General features: G+C 41.8%; 1 protein-coding gene across 1 annotated transcript in view; it reads left to right on the top strand.

Moving 5' to 3' along the window:
• LOC141012166 (SPRY domain-containing SOCS box protein 4-like) overlaps positions 1-13,694 on the top strand; it is a 45,837-nt gene extending 32,143 nt beyond the window's left edge. The window contains exon 4 of the mRNA XM_073485574.1: positions 12,301-13,694. Within this exon, the coding sequence (XP_073341675.1) occupies positions 12,301-12,428 (128 nt within the window). The 3' untranslated portion in view covers positions 12,429-13,694. The remainder of the gene's footprint in view (positions 1-12,300) is intronic.
• Positions 13,695-15,134: the final 1,440 nt, after the last annotated feature.

The following is a 15,134-nucleotide window of genomic DNA, read 5'->3' as shown; positions in this document are numbered from 1 at the left end:
ACAACCACCAGTGTTTTCTGTAACCATGTGATAAGGCTTCTCTCTAGGTGATCGTGTCCTGTCAGTTTCTGGAGTGTCATTCTCCCAATTAATGTTCATTCATTCATTATCGATCATTGAAGCTTTTCCACTTTGAATCAGCACCTTCACTATTTGGATCAAATAGTTGTAGCTCTTAATCTTACATTTTTTCACGAGCTGTTATTTCACTCATGTTTTAACTTGTATTATGTATTTGCATTTCAGCCTAATCCCTATTTAAGATTAGCATACTCCCTCATTGTTACAACCTGACATGGAGCTTTTTAAAATATTTTCATGCACTGCGGAGTCTAGATGCCTAATTCAGTTTGATTTGTATGCACACGCAATGAATAACTTATAGCTGTGCATTTACTCAATAATCTTCCTAACATGATGACTAGTGCCTGTTTCAGTACTGCTGTTTGCATTTGCATCACTGCAGTAATGTGGAGGGACGGCTGTGGTAGGTGATTTTTTTTTTTTAAATTTATTTATTTATTTTTTTTTATTTTTTTTTTTTATACAGAGCAGAGATGTTTTGTTTTATGTATGGAACTAGAATTATATTTAGACCTGCTCATCAAGGCTATGAAGGCCCAGGGTGAGATTTGGAAATCATGTGACAAAGCCCAGGGTAGGACCAGAAGGGAGAGAAGGAGGACAAGAAAGAGGATTTAGGAAAGACATGCATCCAGTGTTCAGTTATGGGTCGTGTTGTGTATGTGTTTTGTATGACAAAGTGCAATTGTTTTTGAAGATGGACTGAACAAAATAAGTCTGAATCAATCAGTTGAGTCACTTTTCAGTCATTTTAACAGCTTAACTCCCAACCCTCTGGAGAAGGCATTCATGCAGTGGCTGAAAGGGTGTCTTAATAATATACGTGAATAAGGGAACCTGGCCTCGGCTCTCCAGAAATGTACAAGATTTAAGGTTTACAACAAGACTGAAGGTTTTACTTGCAGATATGTCTTTTTTTTTTTTTGTGTGTAGTTTTTTTTGTGTAGTTTTGTGAGTGTAGAGGATGGATATGCAGTGAACATTTCTGTCTGCACTGATCTATAAAAAGCCCATAATGAGAGGGATTGCTGCTTTGTTTACCAATAGCAAGCGGCTTAAACAGGCTCTCTCTGTACTATTTCTAGTCTGCTTCACTCTGTCGCTTTTTCGGCACTTCTGACAGGCTTCCTCAAACTTTCACTGATGTAATAGGAATATCTGTTTCAAGTCACCATGGTATATGTGAGAGCCTGTCTGTCTTGATGTTTCTTTGTGCCCTGCTGCTCTTTTCTGTTAAATGTCATCGTTCCAACTAGTAGAGTCATCTCTATCCAGTCTGCCTCTCAGCTTGTGTAACAGCCCTCAGTCCTCCCTCCCGTTCTAGCCTGAATGCTGCACAAAGACCCAAAGCAGGCTGGAGGCGTTGCCGACAGTGAGGCACGGACACCATGTCCGTGGCTGCAAGCCATGTGTGTGTATGTGTGCTGGCGGACAGCAGCCAATAGAGGAGCAATCCTGGAGGATGTCCCAGTGTGCCTCTGAGCTCAGTGTCTGGCCTTGCATAGTGAGAAATGTTGGGTTAAGTGTCTGGGTGTATGTGTGGTAAGCAACATAAATGCACATGACGTAGAGTGGCCCATATTAATGCCTTATGAAAACATGGTAGTACAAGGGCAGTACAAAATCTGCCTTGCATTTGGAAGATCACCATTGTCGCCTGTGGTTTATGAAATATTTTCCCTCCTTTGGTTTTAATATAAGATCTGGTTAGAGTGAAAAATATTTTGAAGCATCAATATTTAGGAGGCATCTGTATTTATTAAACACGTGTTCTTTCAGTCGGTAAAATTTGTATTAAACAATATGTTTTGTAGTAACACTGAATTAAATATCATTACCTTTGGTGGGAGGATGTCACAAACTATTTAAAACAGTGACAGAACCAACACTGAGATCTCTAATTGTCTGCTGTATTTAGATCCATTGATAAGTCAATGTTCAGTTGTGTGGATTCAGTGACGATTTATATATAATAGTAGGGAGCTGCTGTGTGTCCACCAATAACCCATTTCTTTAAACTCTACCTGATTTTGCACTGGGCAGGTAGCAAATATAAAACAAGAAAAAGGGCCACATATTTTCCTCATGAGTTGGCCGAATAAAGGAATGCTAAAATGTCAGTGAATATTTGGTTTACTTGGTCTTACAACAGGTAGTTAGACAGAGGACTCCAATTGGATGCCATGTCGCCCCCTTTGTACCGAATGTGATGTGAGTTGTTTGCTTAAAGGCCAAACCACCGATTTTTCAGCTCATGCTGAAGGGCAGTATTTTTCCAGTACTCTTTTTCTTTCTGTCCCTCTCTCTCTCTCTTTCAATGAAACTAAAGGAAAATCATGTTATCATCATTACTGATTACTATCAAAGGCACGTAGAAATATAGGGCTGGTAGTAGCGGCGCTGCAACAGCAATGCTGTATGTGTGGACGGACACACACTTGTGAGCCACAGCAGTCGAGTAACGCAGCAGTCATCCATCATCCAGGCACTGCACACGCTTGATATGTGTCTCAGCCGTCAAGCGCCACTAGAAATGCCACAAGCTGCTGCGTCATACCCAGCTGGACTAAGGCTTCTTATAATACCTAGCATGCACTTTAATCGTGAGCAATCCACACTTCTGCTTAAGAGTTAAGACATGAGTGGACCTTAAAGTCGAGCTAAAATGAAAAATGCCCTTTTTAACCATTTTAGATAACATCCATGTTATTATATTCTGCACCTATTCACCAATATTCACCAAAAAGAGTTTAAAAGCCTGCAACTCCCCTCCAGTTAGTTAGAACTGAGGAGGACTCTTGGATGAGCGGTGAAACGGAAACACGTCCAGTTGCCTACGATACAGCACCTAGAATTAAGAATTCAAGGTTCAAGCTTATGTTGCCCAGTACATTTTTTTTAAATGATATCTGGATCACATGTCCTGAGATTTTTAAATAACAGGTTAAAATCACCTGAAAATCAGCAATAAAGGAAACAATGAATCAGGATTGAGCATCAAGACTGAAACATGTCTAGTCAGCATGTTTAGTAAAGTCTAGTTTTAGACCTTACAAATTTTTCAATGTAAGGGATCAAGACTTGTTTTTCAATCTGTATATTGTGAGCAGCCCCTCCCGTCTGTGAAGTTGTGAACTGTTCACAACAGCTTTTTTGTTTCCTGTCGAATTGTTATGTAGATGGTGCATTGATAGTGATTCTCATAAGCCATTTTTTTGCCAGTCTAATGAAGCTGGGAGACTGAAAACAGTTTGCTAATGGCAACTTATGAGCCTGAACTCACATCTGTCACTCGTTGTTTCTTTTCCTTTTGCTTCGTTATAGACATAAAAAATGACTGATCAATAAAGCAACATCATATTCTCTATACTCATACAGTCATGTATACACTGTATACACTGAGTTTGGAAGACATGCGTGTTCAGAGCTTGTGTTCTGACAGATTGCACATGAGGGATCAGTGTGTGATAAGCGCTTTAAGTCACATTTCTGTGTTGTAACAGAGAAGAGTGGAAGCGTCAACATATATACATGCTTGGAAATAGCAGCGTTCCCCTATTCCCAGATCTTGCTTTTGTGCATCCTCTTATGGCAACTCAAAGAGCATTCGCTCTTTGTTCACTTTCTGGGTTCTTGGTCTTTCGCTTGCCTTGTAGTCTATTCACGTTCGTTTTTTTTCCCTCCTTCTCCCTCCTGCTTAGACTCTTTATTCTTCATCTCTTACTCCCTGGGAAGCGTGAAGAGATAAGTATCCTTATACTTTTCTCTCCCGCCTGTATTGTCCCTTAATACCTTGCATTAATGCATGATGCTTCCAGCATTTTAGTAAGACTCTAGTCCTTTGACCCTAAGTTACAGAGACAGTGGAAAACCAACCCTACTGAGTCATGATTTTTTTATTGGCTTTCATACCTCTGACTTGCTAACGTTTCTAAATCCAAAACAGTGGGGTGACTGGATCTTGCTGTCCTCCTCCTTCTATTCCTGGAAAGCTGTCTGTTTATCTCCACCACAACAAGCCTCATGACGCCACAGTGGCCAGGGCAGCCTAATGGCAACACACTGATTCAAACTCATTTACACCTGAACTAGACAGACCAGAGAAGAGGAAGCACTTCACACACACCGCTGACATGCTTTCCCACCCCTTTTGCAAATGAACCTTATTTGACTTTAGCTCTCATTGTGCTTCATCTCCTCCCTCCAGCTCTTTTCTATTCTTCCTTTTTAGTCTTCTGCATCCATTTCAACACTAATCCTTCCTTTCAGAGTTTACACACCCAATGGTGGTGGCAGGTTGCTGTGGAAACAGTTGAACTGACTTGTTGGTGGGTGGTTAATTGTTGACCGGGCAGCTTGCTCACTAGTTTGTTGGCCCAGGGCTTGCCCTACGCAAATGGGATGTCTTCCTTCTGCCTGTCTGCAGTTCAGTGCTGTTGGCAATATTCACAGCACAGATGCAAGCTGTAACATGAGCTTAGACCTTGCATAAATTGAGGTTGAACCTGCTCACTGCGTTGCAGAAGCTTGCCTTGGAATAAAGTCATCCAGTCCGTGTTGTTGGGCTTGTAATAAACATAGTTGATCATATTTGCTCTGTATTAGTGGCTAAAATGCTACACTTTTGATTGGCCTGTACTACAAAACACACCCAGGATATATTTCTGTTATCTGGCTTCACTTACCCTAACAATCGCAATCTCGCTTAGCGGTCACACGAAAGCGGTTTCCGACTCAATTAATGTTCCAAACTTCTGTACTTCAAGAACTGAAATCTTAAAAAGCCAAGTATTATGCTTTCAGGTTCATACTTTTATTTTGGGTGTCTAGTTCACCTAGAAAATGTTGACCTGTTTCAAAGTTTAAAAAACCCACTATTTTTCTCATACTGTCCATTGCTGCAGCACCTCTATTCACCCTCTCTCTGAAATGATCCATTCTAGTGCTTGTCGTCTCTTTAAGGCCCCCCCTCCTGAAAATTCCAGTCTGGTCTCATTGGTCTGCCTGAGGAGGCAATGACCAATGTCTCTGCATCAGCTCTGCCGCTGTTTTCGCAACCACAGCCATGCTGGCGAGTCGACATTGCTGCGGGTGCTGACTGTATAGTTGTGACATCACAACCTTACAGTCCTGTCCTGACAGTTGTTTGAAGGCACAGTTTCTGAATACAGGGAGTTTGCATTTCTCCATGGATTGAGCATTTTGATTTGATAGTATTTATATAGCACGTAGAACTGCTCTATAATCCCAATGGCATGGAAGTCTGACTTTCTACAATATGGGATCTCTCAGTTGTCTTTTATAACAACTCACCAAATGTTGCCGGACTATAGTTGGGTGTGCTTTCACTGTCCTTTCTGTCAGGAAGGAAAAAGTCATTGAAAAAATTATAAAATTTTGGAAAACAGGATTAAAACTGCAGTGGAACCGTGAATTTACATGAACATAGTCAAATTGAAAGAATTAAGGTTTGTAAATGTAGTGATGTATAATGCGAAATAATGTATAATGCATAATAAATGCTATTTCTAATTTCAGTCAGAAAAATAAGCTCTTTAACAACTAGTTAAACCCAAGCCAAGACATCTCTCCACAGAGAAGTGTGCTGTCATTGTTGCTGGTTTGTTTGTGGATGTTGAATCTTGTGTGTGGTGTACATGCGCACACACACACACACACAATGTGTTATAGTGCTCATCTTTTATAATCATTTTCTGTTTAGCCTCTATTTCCTGAGCAGAGTGAAAGCAGCAGGAGGACCAAATTGACGGCAGTCCATGCTACTGTCTGGTACTCACTAGCTCGGCGGTGCGAAGTAATAGGAAGGCAGATAACGTCAGTGGCAGGAGTCACCAGTTCAGTGAGCAATTGGTTTCCGCTCTGAGTGCACGATTCAATTTGGACACCTGCGTTTCCAATTAGGCATAGAGTGACAGTTTGCTCTATTGCGTCCGTCCTGCTGCTGACCTCACTGTTCTGCTCCAATTTTCTTTTTTATCTCATGCATCATTGATCTAATTCTGTCTTTCCATAAATATATTCTTCTCCTACCCCGTTCACCTTCTGACCTGTTGGTGGAAGGGAGGCAGAGATGTGTCTGCACCTTCAGGGCCGCATATGAAAGACACATACACCCATCATCTTAAAACTGGGTCAGACAGCCCCAGCACTTTTTATGCTAATCTAGTCGATAAGCATGGCTCGGAGTCTGCACCCATGCCCGTTTCCTGGGTGCATTTCTTGTAATGAAGGTAGCGCTGGAGGAAAGGGGGTGGAGTTAAATTGAATTTGGAACAGGTGCCAAAACGATGGCCTATCTTACCCCTTGTTTTAAAGTAGGACATAACTGGGTCATATTGTCTGATGGTGCACTGATATATAGACTGTGCACACATAACCAGACAAAGTCATTGGTCTGTGGGCGCGAGATTGGAGGAAACTTGGGGGAACTATCAACGGTTGCATATTGGTCGTCTCACCTCAGTGAGGACAGACTAACTGAGGCGCCGATGTCCTGGAATGTACCTCCCCTTCCTCCACTTTGTTCTCAATTAAGTGTTAGATAGGTGTGTGCTTGCCAGCCTGCTGGGCCTCTGTAGTCCGATGGTGCATCAGGCGCTCAGTCATCCTAAACCACACTTTCCCACACTTCATCTCCTCTTTACTGTGCTATAAATCTGTCAGAAACAAGTCTCTGGCCATTACAAAAAGACTTGAGTGCTTTAGAGGAAAGGCAGAGTGCAGAGGTAGACGTCTACATGATGGGTTTTAGGATGGAGTAAAGATGAAGAAGGAGCAGAGAGCTCCAATGTTCACCTCTGGGTGACAGAATTGCTTCAAGGTAATTAGCCATCAGTTGATTATAAAACAAGCCTGTTTTATTCTGACTTAGTTCAAAAGTCTTTCAGGGTTTCCATGAGTGAAAGATGACATGTAGGCACACACCCAGACTTTGTCAATGTTCATCATTATATGGACTCAAAAGAATATACAATGCATTTATTATGTACTTATATGTATATGTAAGTCAAGTTAATGTTGGAGCTTCCTTTGACAGAAAACATACCCAAAGGGTCAAAATGAACGTAAAGAATGAGGCCATTTCACAGAGAAACATCACTGGTAATGCAATGGTAATCTGTAATAGTGATATGAGCCAGTACATCCCACCCAAAGCTGTTACATTTAAGATGCACTTAAATGAATACTCTCAAATTGTAGATGTTGAGCTCCATTGTTATTTTCAGCAAATATTTTGACCTCATCAACTCACACCAACACAGAATGAGAATAGAAGTTGCTCAAGGTAACAGAAAAAGTGTATATGAATATATAATTATCTAATTTATAAAGTATAATAGCCATATGTCAGATCATTTCTTAACGATATGTTCTCAGTTAAGCCAGGCTAGTCTAAAATAGCTTTTTAATCAAAACCTAAACCACTTAGCAGTGTTGTTAGTCAATTTTACCAGTTGACGGACAGTGTGCACTTCCTGTCTGTGCTCATCACCACTGTCTGACAGGACCATTTGTCACCCCAGGCAACCCTTGCCATGGAGACCAGCTTGTGACAGCAGGGATTGGCTGGTTTTCAGCAAGTTTGTAGCATGATCACGTCATCACCTCCCTCAGGAGACCACTGTCGGAGAGGAATGAGGCTCTCTGTGGTGGCATCGATCATGTTACCGCAAGCAGTCATGTTTTACTTTTGACTTCTAATGAAAGTGTTGCACTTGGAAGTGGCAATTCACTTCTTTTTCTCGGTGTTGATGATGCAGGCAGGTGCAGAAAAAGAGGTACAACACTGGAGTAGAAAAAAAGGAATTAGATGGGCTTTTATCTGGATGAAATAAATCTACAGTAAATATGCTCACAAAGGTCTGCCAAATGGAAGCAAATAAAAGTACTTTCCATAGAATACAAACACTGCACAATTGGCATCTGTTAAAAGTAAAATCTTTTTGTGTGCTAAGATGTTTGTTGCACTGTTTTACCAATTAATTTTAGTCCAATACAAATAATCTTCCTCTGAATGGAATTCTGTGGAATGTATAGCTGACTTCTTGCCACTTATCTGTTTTTTGTCAAAGCCGTCCATACTGTATTGTCAGTTTTATACAAACTCTAATATTTGATTGGATAATTACAATATATACAGCACTTAAAAATCTATACACACACAGTGCATTAACACATGGTGCGTATGTGACTATACACTCCCAGTGCAGTGACATCACACAGCGGTGAGTGAGGAGCTTGTTACTATGGAAACTACCTATATGCGGGGGCTGTGCTGGTTAAGGTAGACTGATTGATGGGTGCCGTTGGGCCCAAAGTGAATCTAAATCAGGGGGGTCCTTCATTCCACCGATGCTCCACGTGCACCAGGAGTGTGTGAAGTGTTTATTTATGAGAGCAGAGTTCAGGCGGTCACAAGGTGCAGGATAAAAGGAGACATGATTGTACCAGTTGTAGTTGCTAATCTTGTAAGCTGGTGTGCTAAAGCATGGACTTGCCTTTACAGATGGATGGTAATGAGATGTTGGGGGGATGCAATTGTCTTGCCAAGTATTTTTCTAGGTGCTGTGAAGAATTATCAGCTGTACTACCTCATTGCACACATCACTGCACATCGTCTATATTCAGCTCATTCAACATGTCTTTCTGATTCAAGCACTTACCACGTTGATGTGGCTACAAATGAATCCACACACTGCCACTTGTCCCCAAGGTGCTCTTACAAAGGCTTTTCATTAAGCACATGGCAGTCAAATAAATTCAGATAGCTGTACTCCATTTCTATACAGCCTGTCAGCTGCTGTTCACTAGTGGATTTCATTATTTCCCCTCGCTGCCACTTCAAAGGTCACTAACCACAGCAGAGGACTGCAGCAGAGGAATTCACTGAGATGTTCTTGCAAAAGTTCACGTCAAATGTGAATAACCACACAAAGCAAAGTTTGGGGATTTTCTTCACCATCAAAAGTTCATCATTGATTCTAACAGAGACATTAAGTGAGGATTTGTGCTGATCTGCTTTTAATTAAGACCTTGATGTAAAGCAAGTCAATGTTTTTCTGATTCTTGTCTAATCCTCAATTCAGATAATTCTTTAGCCGTGTTTGTGTGTTCATCATCCAGTTGTCATGTAGCGACCAGGCACCACTTCATGCCCAAAGGAATGCCTGAGGTCTCTTGACAGGCTCGACCTGCTCCGGTTCCATGAACATGCTCTAGACTTGACGTATGTGCTTATTTGTTTGGTAGGGGGCCTCGCTTTGTGGTGATGTGGTGCATTTTTAATAGACTGCAGAGAGGTGTGTGCGCGTGCGTGCGTGCGTGCATGTGTGTGCGTGTGCGAGAGAGACTGCATTAGCAAATATATTTTTATCATGCCATCATGAGATGGACAGAATCAACATGAAACAATCTGGCAATATTAAGGAGCTGACTGAACCTCGAATCACATTTGTAGCCTTGATGCTATATTTTATTGATACAAACATTTCAGGGAAGAGCTCATTGTCAGAGCCCTGGCTCCTTAAAGTAATAATCTCAAAGATTTTCTTGTAAATTAATATCTGTTAAGTCACTATCTATTGCCAAATGAGGTTACACAATGATGAGCCTATTAGCCCACTGATAAAAGTCCTTGCATTTGCTGAGTGTCGGTGGTGATGTCCCCTGAAAATATCACAAGCGCCGCACAGTTTGTGATGCGTTCACCCAGCATTGGTTGGTCGGCCAGAGAGAGTAGGTGGTTCTCAAACGCGACATAACAGTTTTGTTTGTCCTGGCCTCTGCTAGTGTTGAGAGTAAATGGTTAACATTACTGTTTAACGGTCATGGGCGGACAAACAAAGAACAGCCAGATAACAACGGACGATGAAACTTTAAAAAAGGTGCAAATCACTTTCATTTGGTGTTATGGAGATGTGGCAAAGCTGCCAACTGACTGATGTCTGACACTGGATCTCTAGGAAGCTGTGAGGTCCAAAAAATCACCTGTAATTGCCGCTTCTGGAAATCTTCCAGATTACTACTCTAAATAAATCATAACATCAAGGCTATAAGCACATATAGCTGTGATTGCTGTATTTGAATATCCTTGAAAACAGTGGGTTCTCTCCAGGTCCTCTGGCTTCCTCCCACAATCCAAAGACATGCAAAAAAAAAAAAAGAAAAAAAGTTGGGTTAATTGGTCACTCTAAATTGTCCGTATGTGTGAATGTGAGCGTGAATGGTTGTTTGTCCCTATATGTTAGCCCTGTGATGAACTGGTGACTTATCTGGGGTGTACCCCACTGTCGCCCAGTGTCAGCTGGGAAGGGCTCCAGCCCTCCGGTGACCCTGAAAAGGATAAGCGGTTTTAGATGATGGATAGATGGATGCAGTCATGTAGAGTTGTAGACCATGCAGGTCAAGCTAGTTCAGGGAAACTCTGACAAACTTTTCCTCTCAATCTTTAGCCTGGCAACTAATGCGTGTGCTGTTTTTGTGTGCAAGTAAATGCCCCTGCCCGTGTCCTTCACACAGTGTGTAAGTGGACTCTGAACAGCAGGAATTCTGCTCAGCCAGATGGTGCTTCCAGGTGGAGCAGCTTGACATCCGTAAAGAGACAGCAGTTCAGAGTCTGTCTCTGTCTGACATACACAGACATCACTTTCTTCCAAAATTGGAGGGAGGAAGTTTGCACGTTCTACTGGCATATATTTACAAAAATGAATATTTAAGTTGCTGCTTCTCTCTCTGTTTGTTACTACCACGCATCCAGGGTCATAATCTGGTTCAAAAGTAGTTAAGCCGACTTCATGGACAGTCGGCACCAGAGCTGAGAGGGTCAGAGCAACCAACAGCCCTGAGTCATGCTGCCCTGCCTCACACTGTTCAGCACCACACTGCCCTGTACACCTATGACCCTTTACTTCAATCACAGCTAGTTTGGTGGTCAAGTTTTCAGCCTGCAGTGCTGTTGCTCCTGCATTGCTCGGTGTACAATGATGAAGCTAAAAGAAGTGCAGTGATTTAGCTGAAATCTTTTTGTTGATCTAATTTTGATCTCTTTTTTTGTTGAATTTTATGGGTCTCTCTGAGCAGACGTTTCATCCAGCATCTGACTTTACATACAGCATATTGGTGCTCCAGACTAACATTTTCCCAGCACAGGTGCTCCCAAACGTTTTAGGAACACAGCACAAAATTTAGGAGCACTCTAAAAATCAACATACAACGCAGCACATTATTTTTTCGTTTTAAACTGTGTTACTGATAAATGTTTTGGTAAAAACAAAAGAGTTTACAGAAATAACAGTGTTTAAGTTATGTTAAAACTTCTGTTTAAGATACAGGCTATATGTGTCGTACACAAGTACTTGTAGAAAGAGGATTTGCTTTGTTTTTTTTGTTTATTAAATATTAGTCCATTATTAGATTCCTTGTGATGTGGACTGTATTACAGTGTTTAAGATGAGGTGTTATTGAATCCAAGTAACAGACATCAGGGTCAGACAGACCCCTGGAGAGAGTTCATAAAGTAACTGCTTTCACTGCTAAGTGATGTTCCACTTTGTTTGTGGGCAGTTTGTTCAATAGGATGTGCAGATTGACTAAAGATCTTCATTATGAAATAGATCTGGTAACTGCAGATTGAATATCAGACAGATAATGAATTCATTAATGCTCAAACATGCTGAGAGACCTAACTTCAGCCTATAATGCCCCCTTAATAATAAATTAATCAGAAAATGTATCAGTGGTTTCACTGAGAGATTTGGAGGTGAGTGTCCTCAGGCTCATAATTGTTATGAAAAGGCTTGAACTGCAAAATAAGTCTAAAATCCATCACTGGACCTGAGAAAACAGAAAACCCAGTTCTTTTCGCACAGTTTAATGTTCAATTCACCATTGTTAACCGGCAGTGATGCCTTGCCCTCTCATACACCAGGTGCCATAAATGTCCTGTCATGTCTGTATAAAGGAACATTAACATAAGATGTCAGAATTATTGAAACAAGATAAAGCCAGTAATGTCACATGTTCCATGTCTGAGAGGGACTTTAGAGGAGGGGGAACAGCGAGGTACCAAAACATTTGGACAGGGTCAGGTCTATACATCAACTTTGAGAGTAAACAAACTAATTCAGATTCACACACGCAGCTTGTACTCTCTGTTTGGACACTAACCATGCCTCTTGTCTCTCTTGACCCTCACAGCGGAGCCCCTCCCCCTGATGGACCTGTGCAGACGAGTAGCTCGACTGGCTCTGGGTAGAGAGCGCATCCATCACATCGACACACTCCCACTGCCGCAGACTCTCAAGAACTACCTCCAGTACCAGTGACCATATACACACAAACAGACAGATGGGAGAAACTGAAGCCCACTTGTTCTTATGGTGACCAGCCTCCAAACAGAACTTAATGCTAACCATCAGACATGTGCTGCGGATGCAGATAATGACATTGACTGCAAGCAGGTGGTGAAGACAACGCTGCAAGGGGGTATTGTTTACACCAGTTGGGGCTTTTCCATTTTGGGTGTTTTTATCTTCTGGTTTTTAGCCTTTTTTTGTTGCTGACTGCTGTCTTTCCCCTGGACAGATGGCTGGAGGAGCTGATGAATGAAATAAATACGAGATTAAAAGAGAGTATTGCAATCCAGTGTCCTGCTAATCACATGTATAAAAGTCAAACGACATGTCCTCAGTTTGAAAGGCCTTATACGCTGTGGTGTTGAGGGCGACAGTTTACCCCGACATCTGTTCTGCACAGACTGTGAGGAAGCCTCCTCGGAAACATGTTGGTATTTATATTTATATTCCCAACAACACAGCCGGCTCTGTGGAGATGCAACAATCCCTCCAAGCCACAGGAGATCGAGGGAGACGAGGAGGGAGAGAGAGAGAGAAGGAGAGAGAGAGGGTGGGGGGGAGAAAGTCCTCGCACACAATTCTATTTTTGCTAGTGTGTAAACAGTGCAGCACACATGGATTATATGTATACAGTGTGTGTCTGTGTGTGTCAGGAGTGTGCAGAAAACAAAGTCCTAACTGTCTGTAGTAAGAACACAACTCACTGACAAGCAGTCAGTTACCACCTACAGGCAAATAAACACAACAACTCCAGTCTGGTTTGAACTCCTCTCTCTGTCTTCCTCCCCGTCTGTCTCTCCGTCACTCGCTCCAGTGTAATCCCAGCCTCCATCATGTTTGTTGGTCGATGCACTGCTGATAGAGATTGATCTGAAGGTGAAGCTGTGTCTTTGACTGCTAATGTGCCTGCTCTGTGACAGTGTACACACACACACACACATAAATAAAAGCACATGACACTTCTGTCATATCATCAGACCCCCCCCCCCCCCCCCCCCCCCACCAAAAGTTTTAAATGCTGCTTTTTCTATCTTTTTCTTCCACCGTCATACCATCATATGGGTTTTTATCCCAGATTTTCTTTTGAAAATGATGGTCTTAAGAGATTTTTTTAATGTCTTTTTTTTCTGCTATGGATTTTGAGATTTTGTCTGTGGGACTCGCTGGTATAGGTGGAAGAATGTGCTGCAATGAGAATCTTTTAAATGTGAATAAAAATAAACTCTGCTAAACTTGGCTCGCTTCCTGTCTTCTGAGTATCATACATTTCATCATACAGATGATTTGATCCATAGTTTTTCCATCTTACTTGACCGTTCCCTAAAAACCAGCCCCTGAGCAGTCAGGTTCAGTACCTGAACTGACTTAGCAACAGTAACAAGGCAGTGGCAGGCCTGTGAAGCCTGATTTCTCCACATGTTCAACCAGTGATGCATGGAGCTCTAGGAATAGCAAAACAAAGTATCTGAAGAGTTTGGAAAGTTGTCTTCCATTTGTCACCCTTCAAAAACCACACATGGGCAACATTTAGCAGATTCAACTACTAGGCGCAAATGTTAGCAAATAACTAGCATCCTACCGACAGTGGCAACCAGGTGGTTTATTATGTAAGGTTACATGTAGGGTTGCAGCAATATCCTGCTTTCAAGGTATACTGCTGTTTGTAAATCGTATATTTACATTTTCAGTACTGTAACGTCCACTGACAGGGAGCCCAGGTGATAAAATATCAGTTTGGAATAGCAACAGAAGCTAAGTCCTGCTGTTTATTTGGTTTTGGGACTTAATTATCGTTACATTTGCCTTACTCAAAGCTTATTCCTCTTGTAAAAAATGAGGTATACTGTTTAAGATAACGAACACTACATCCTTAATCTAATTCAGACTATCGCGTCTTGTGGGCCAAATTGGTATTGCAAGACAGGCCAGGCCAGGGCTAGCTGGTTAGCATGCTAACTTTAGTAGTCAAATCTGCGACACGATACATAGAGCCCTGTGACATAACATCAACACTGTTGTATCTTCACACTCTGCTGATAATGTCAGTTCTTTCTTTGAATGTTAAAAACTAAAATTCAGGCCATATCTTACAAATTGCTCTTTTAATGGTGTGTTACTTTTTTCTTTTTTTTTCAACACTGATGATGTGAGTAGCATGAAGTACAAAGGTTTACTGTGACAGAAAATCCTTTGCTGCTGTCAAAGCTCCAGATGCTGGTTTTGCTGTCGAGTTGAGACGAACTGGCTCTAAACCAGATTCCCGGCCCCTGGGCCGACTCTGAACACAACAAAGCCTGTTTTGTGATCAAAGTTCAGCTCAGCGTGGCTTTCCCTGGCACCACCAACAGAAAATCCATTAATGTTGTGCAGCAGAGAGCAGCCTGTGTAGATAATATCATAATCGCACTGAGAGGCATCTGACCAGCACTAACACTGGAGAATTGATGGACACGGACATTTAATGCTTTAATGATGATGACATAAACGTGTCTGTTTAACAAGACGGACTTTGATGAGGAGAACTTGCTCCACAATGTGCTCCTGTGCACATGTTCATTAACACTGACAGCAAAATAAACGCAGATAAAAAGATAGTGAAATGCAAGTCACTCATGAGAGACGAGACCTGCTAAAAGCTCCTGTGTGTAATTGATCCCCAGCTGTAGCACGTGTCTG

The sequence above is a fragment of the Pagrus major genome, chromosome 2 (assembly GCF_040436345.1).
Source record: "Pagrus major chromosome 2, Pma_NU_1.0".
Taxonomy (NCBI): Eukaryota; Metazoa; Chordata; class Actinopteri; order Spariformes; family Sparidae; genus Pagrus; species Pagrus major.
Note: the sequence above shows the minus strand (reverse complement) of the source record. Positions and strands in the feature narration are given on the sequence as shown.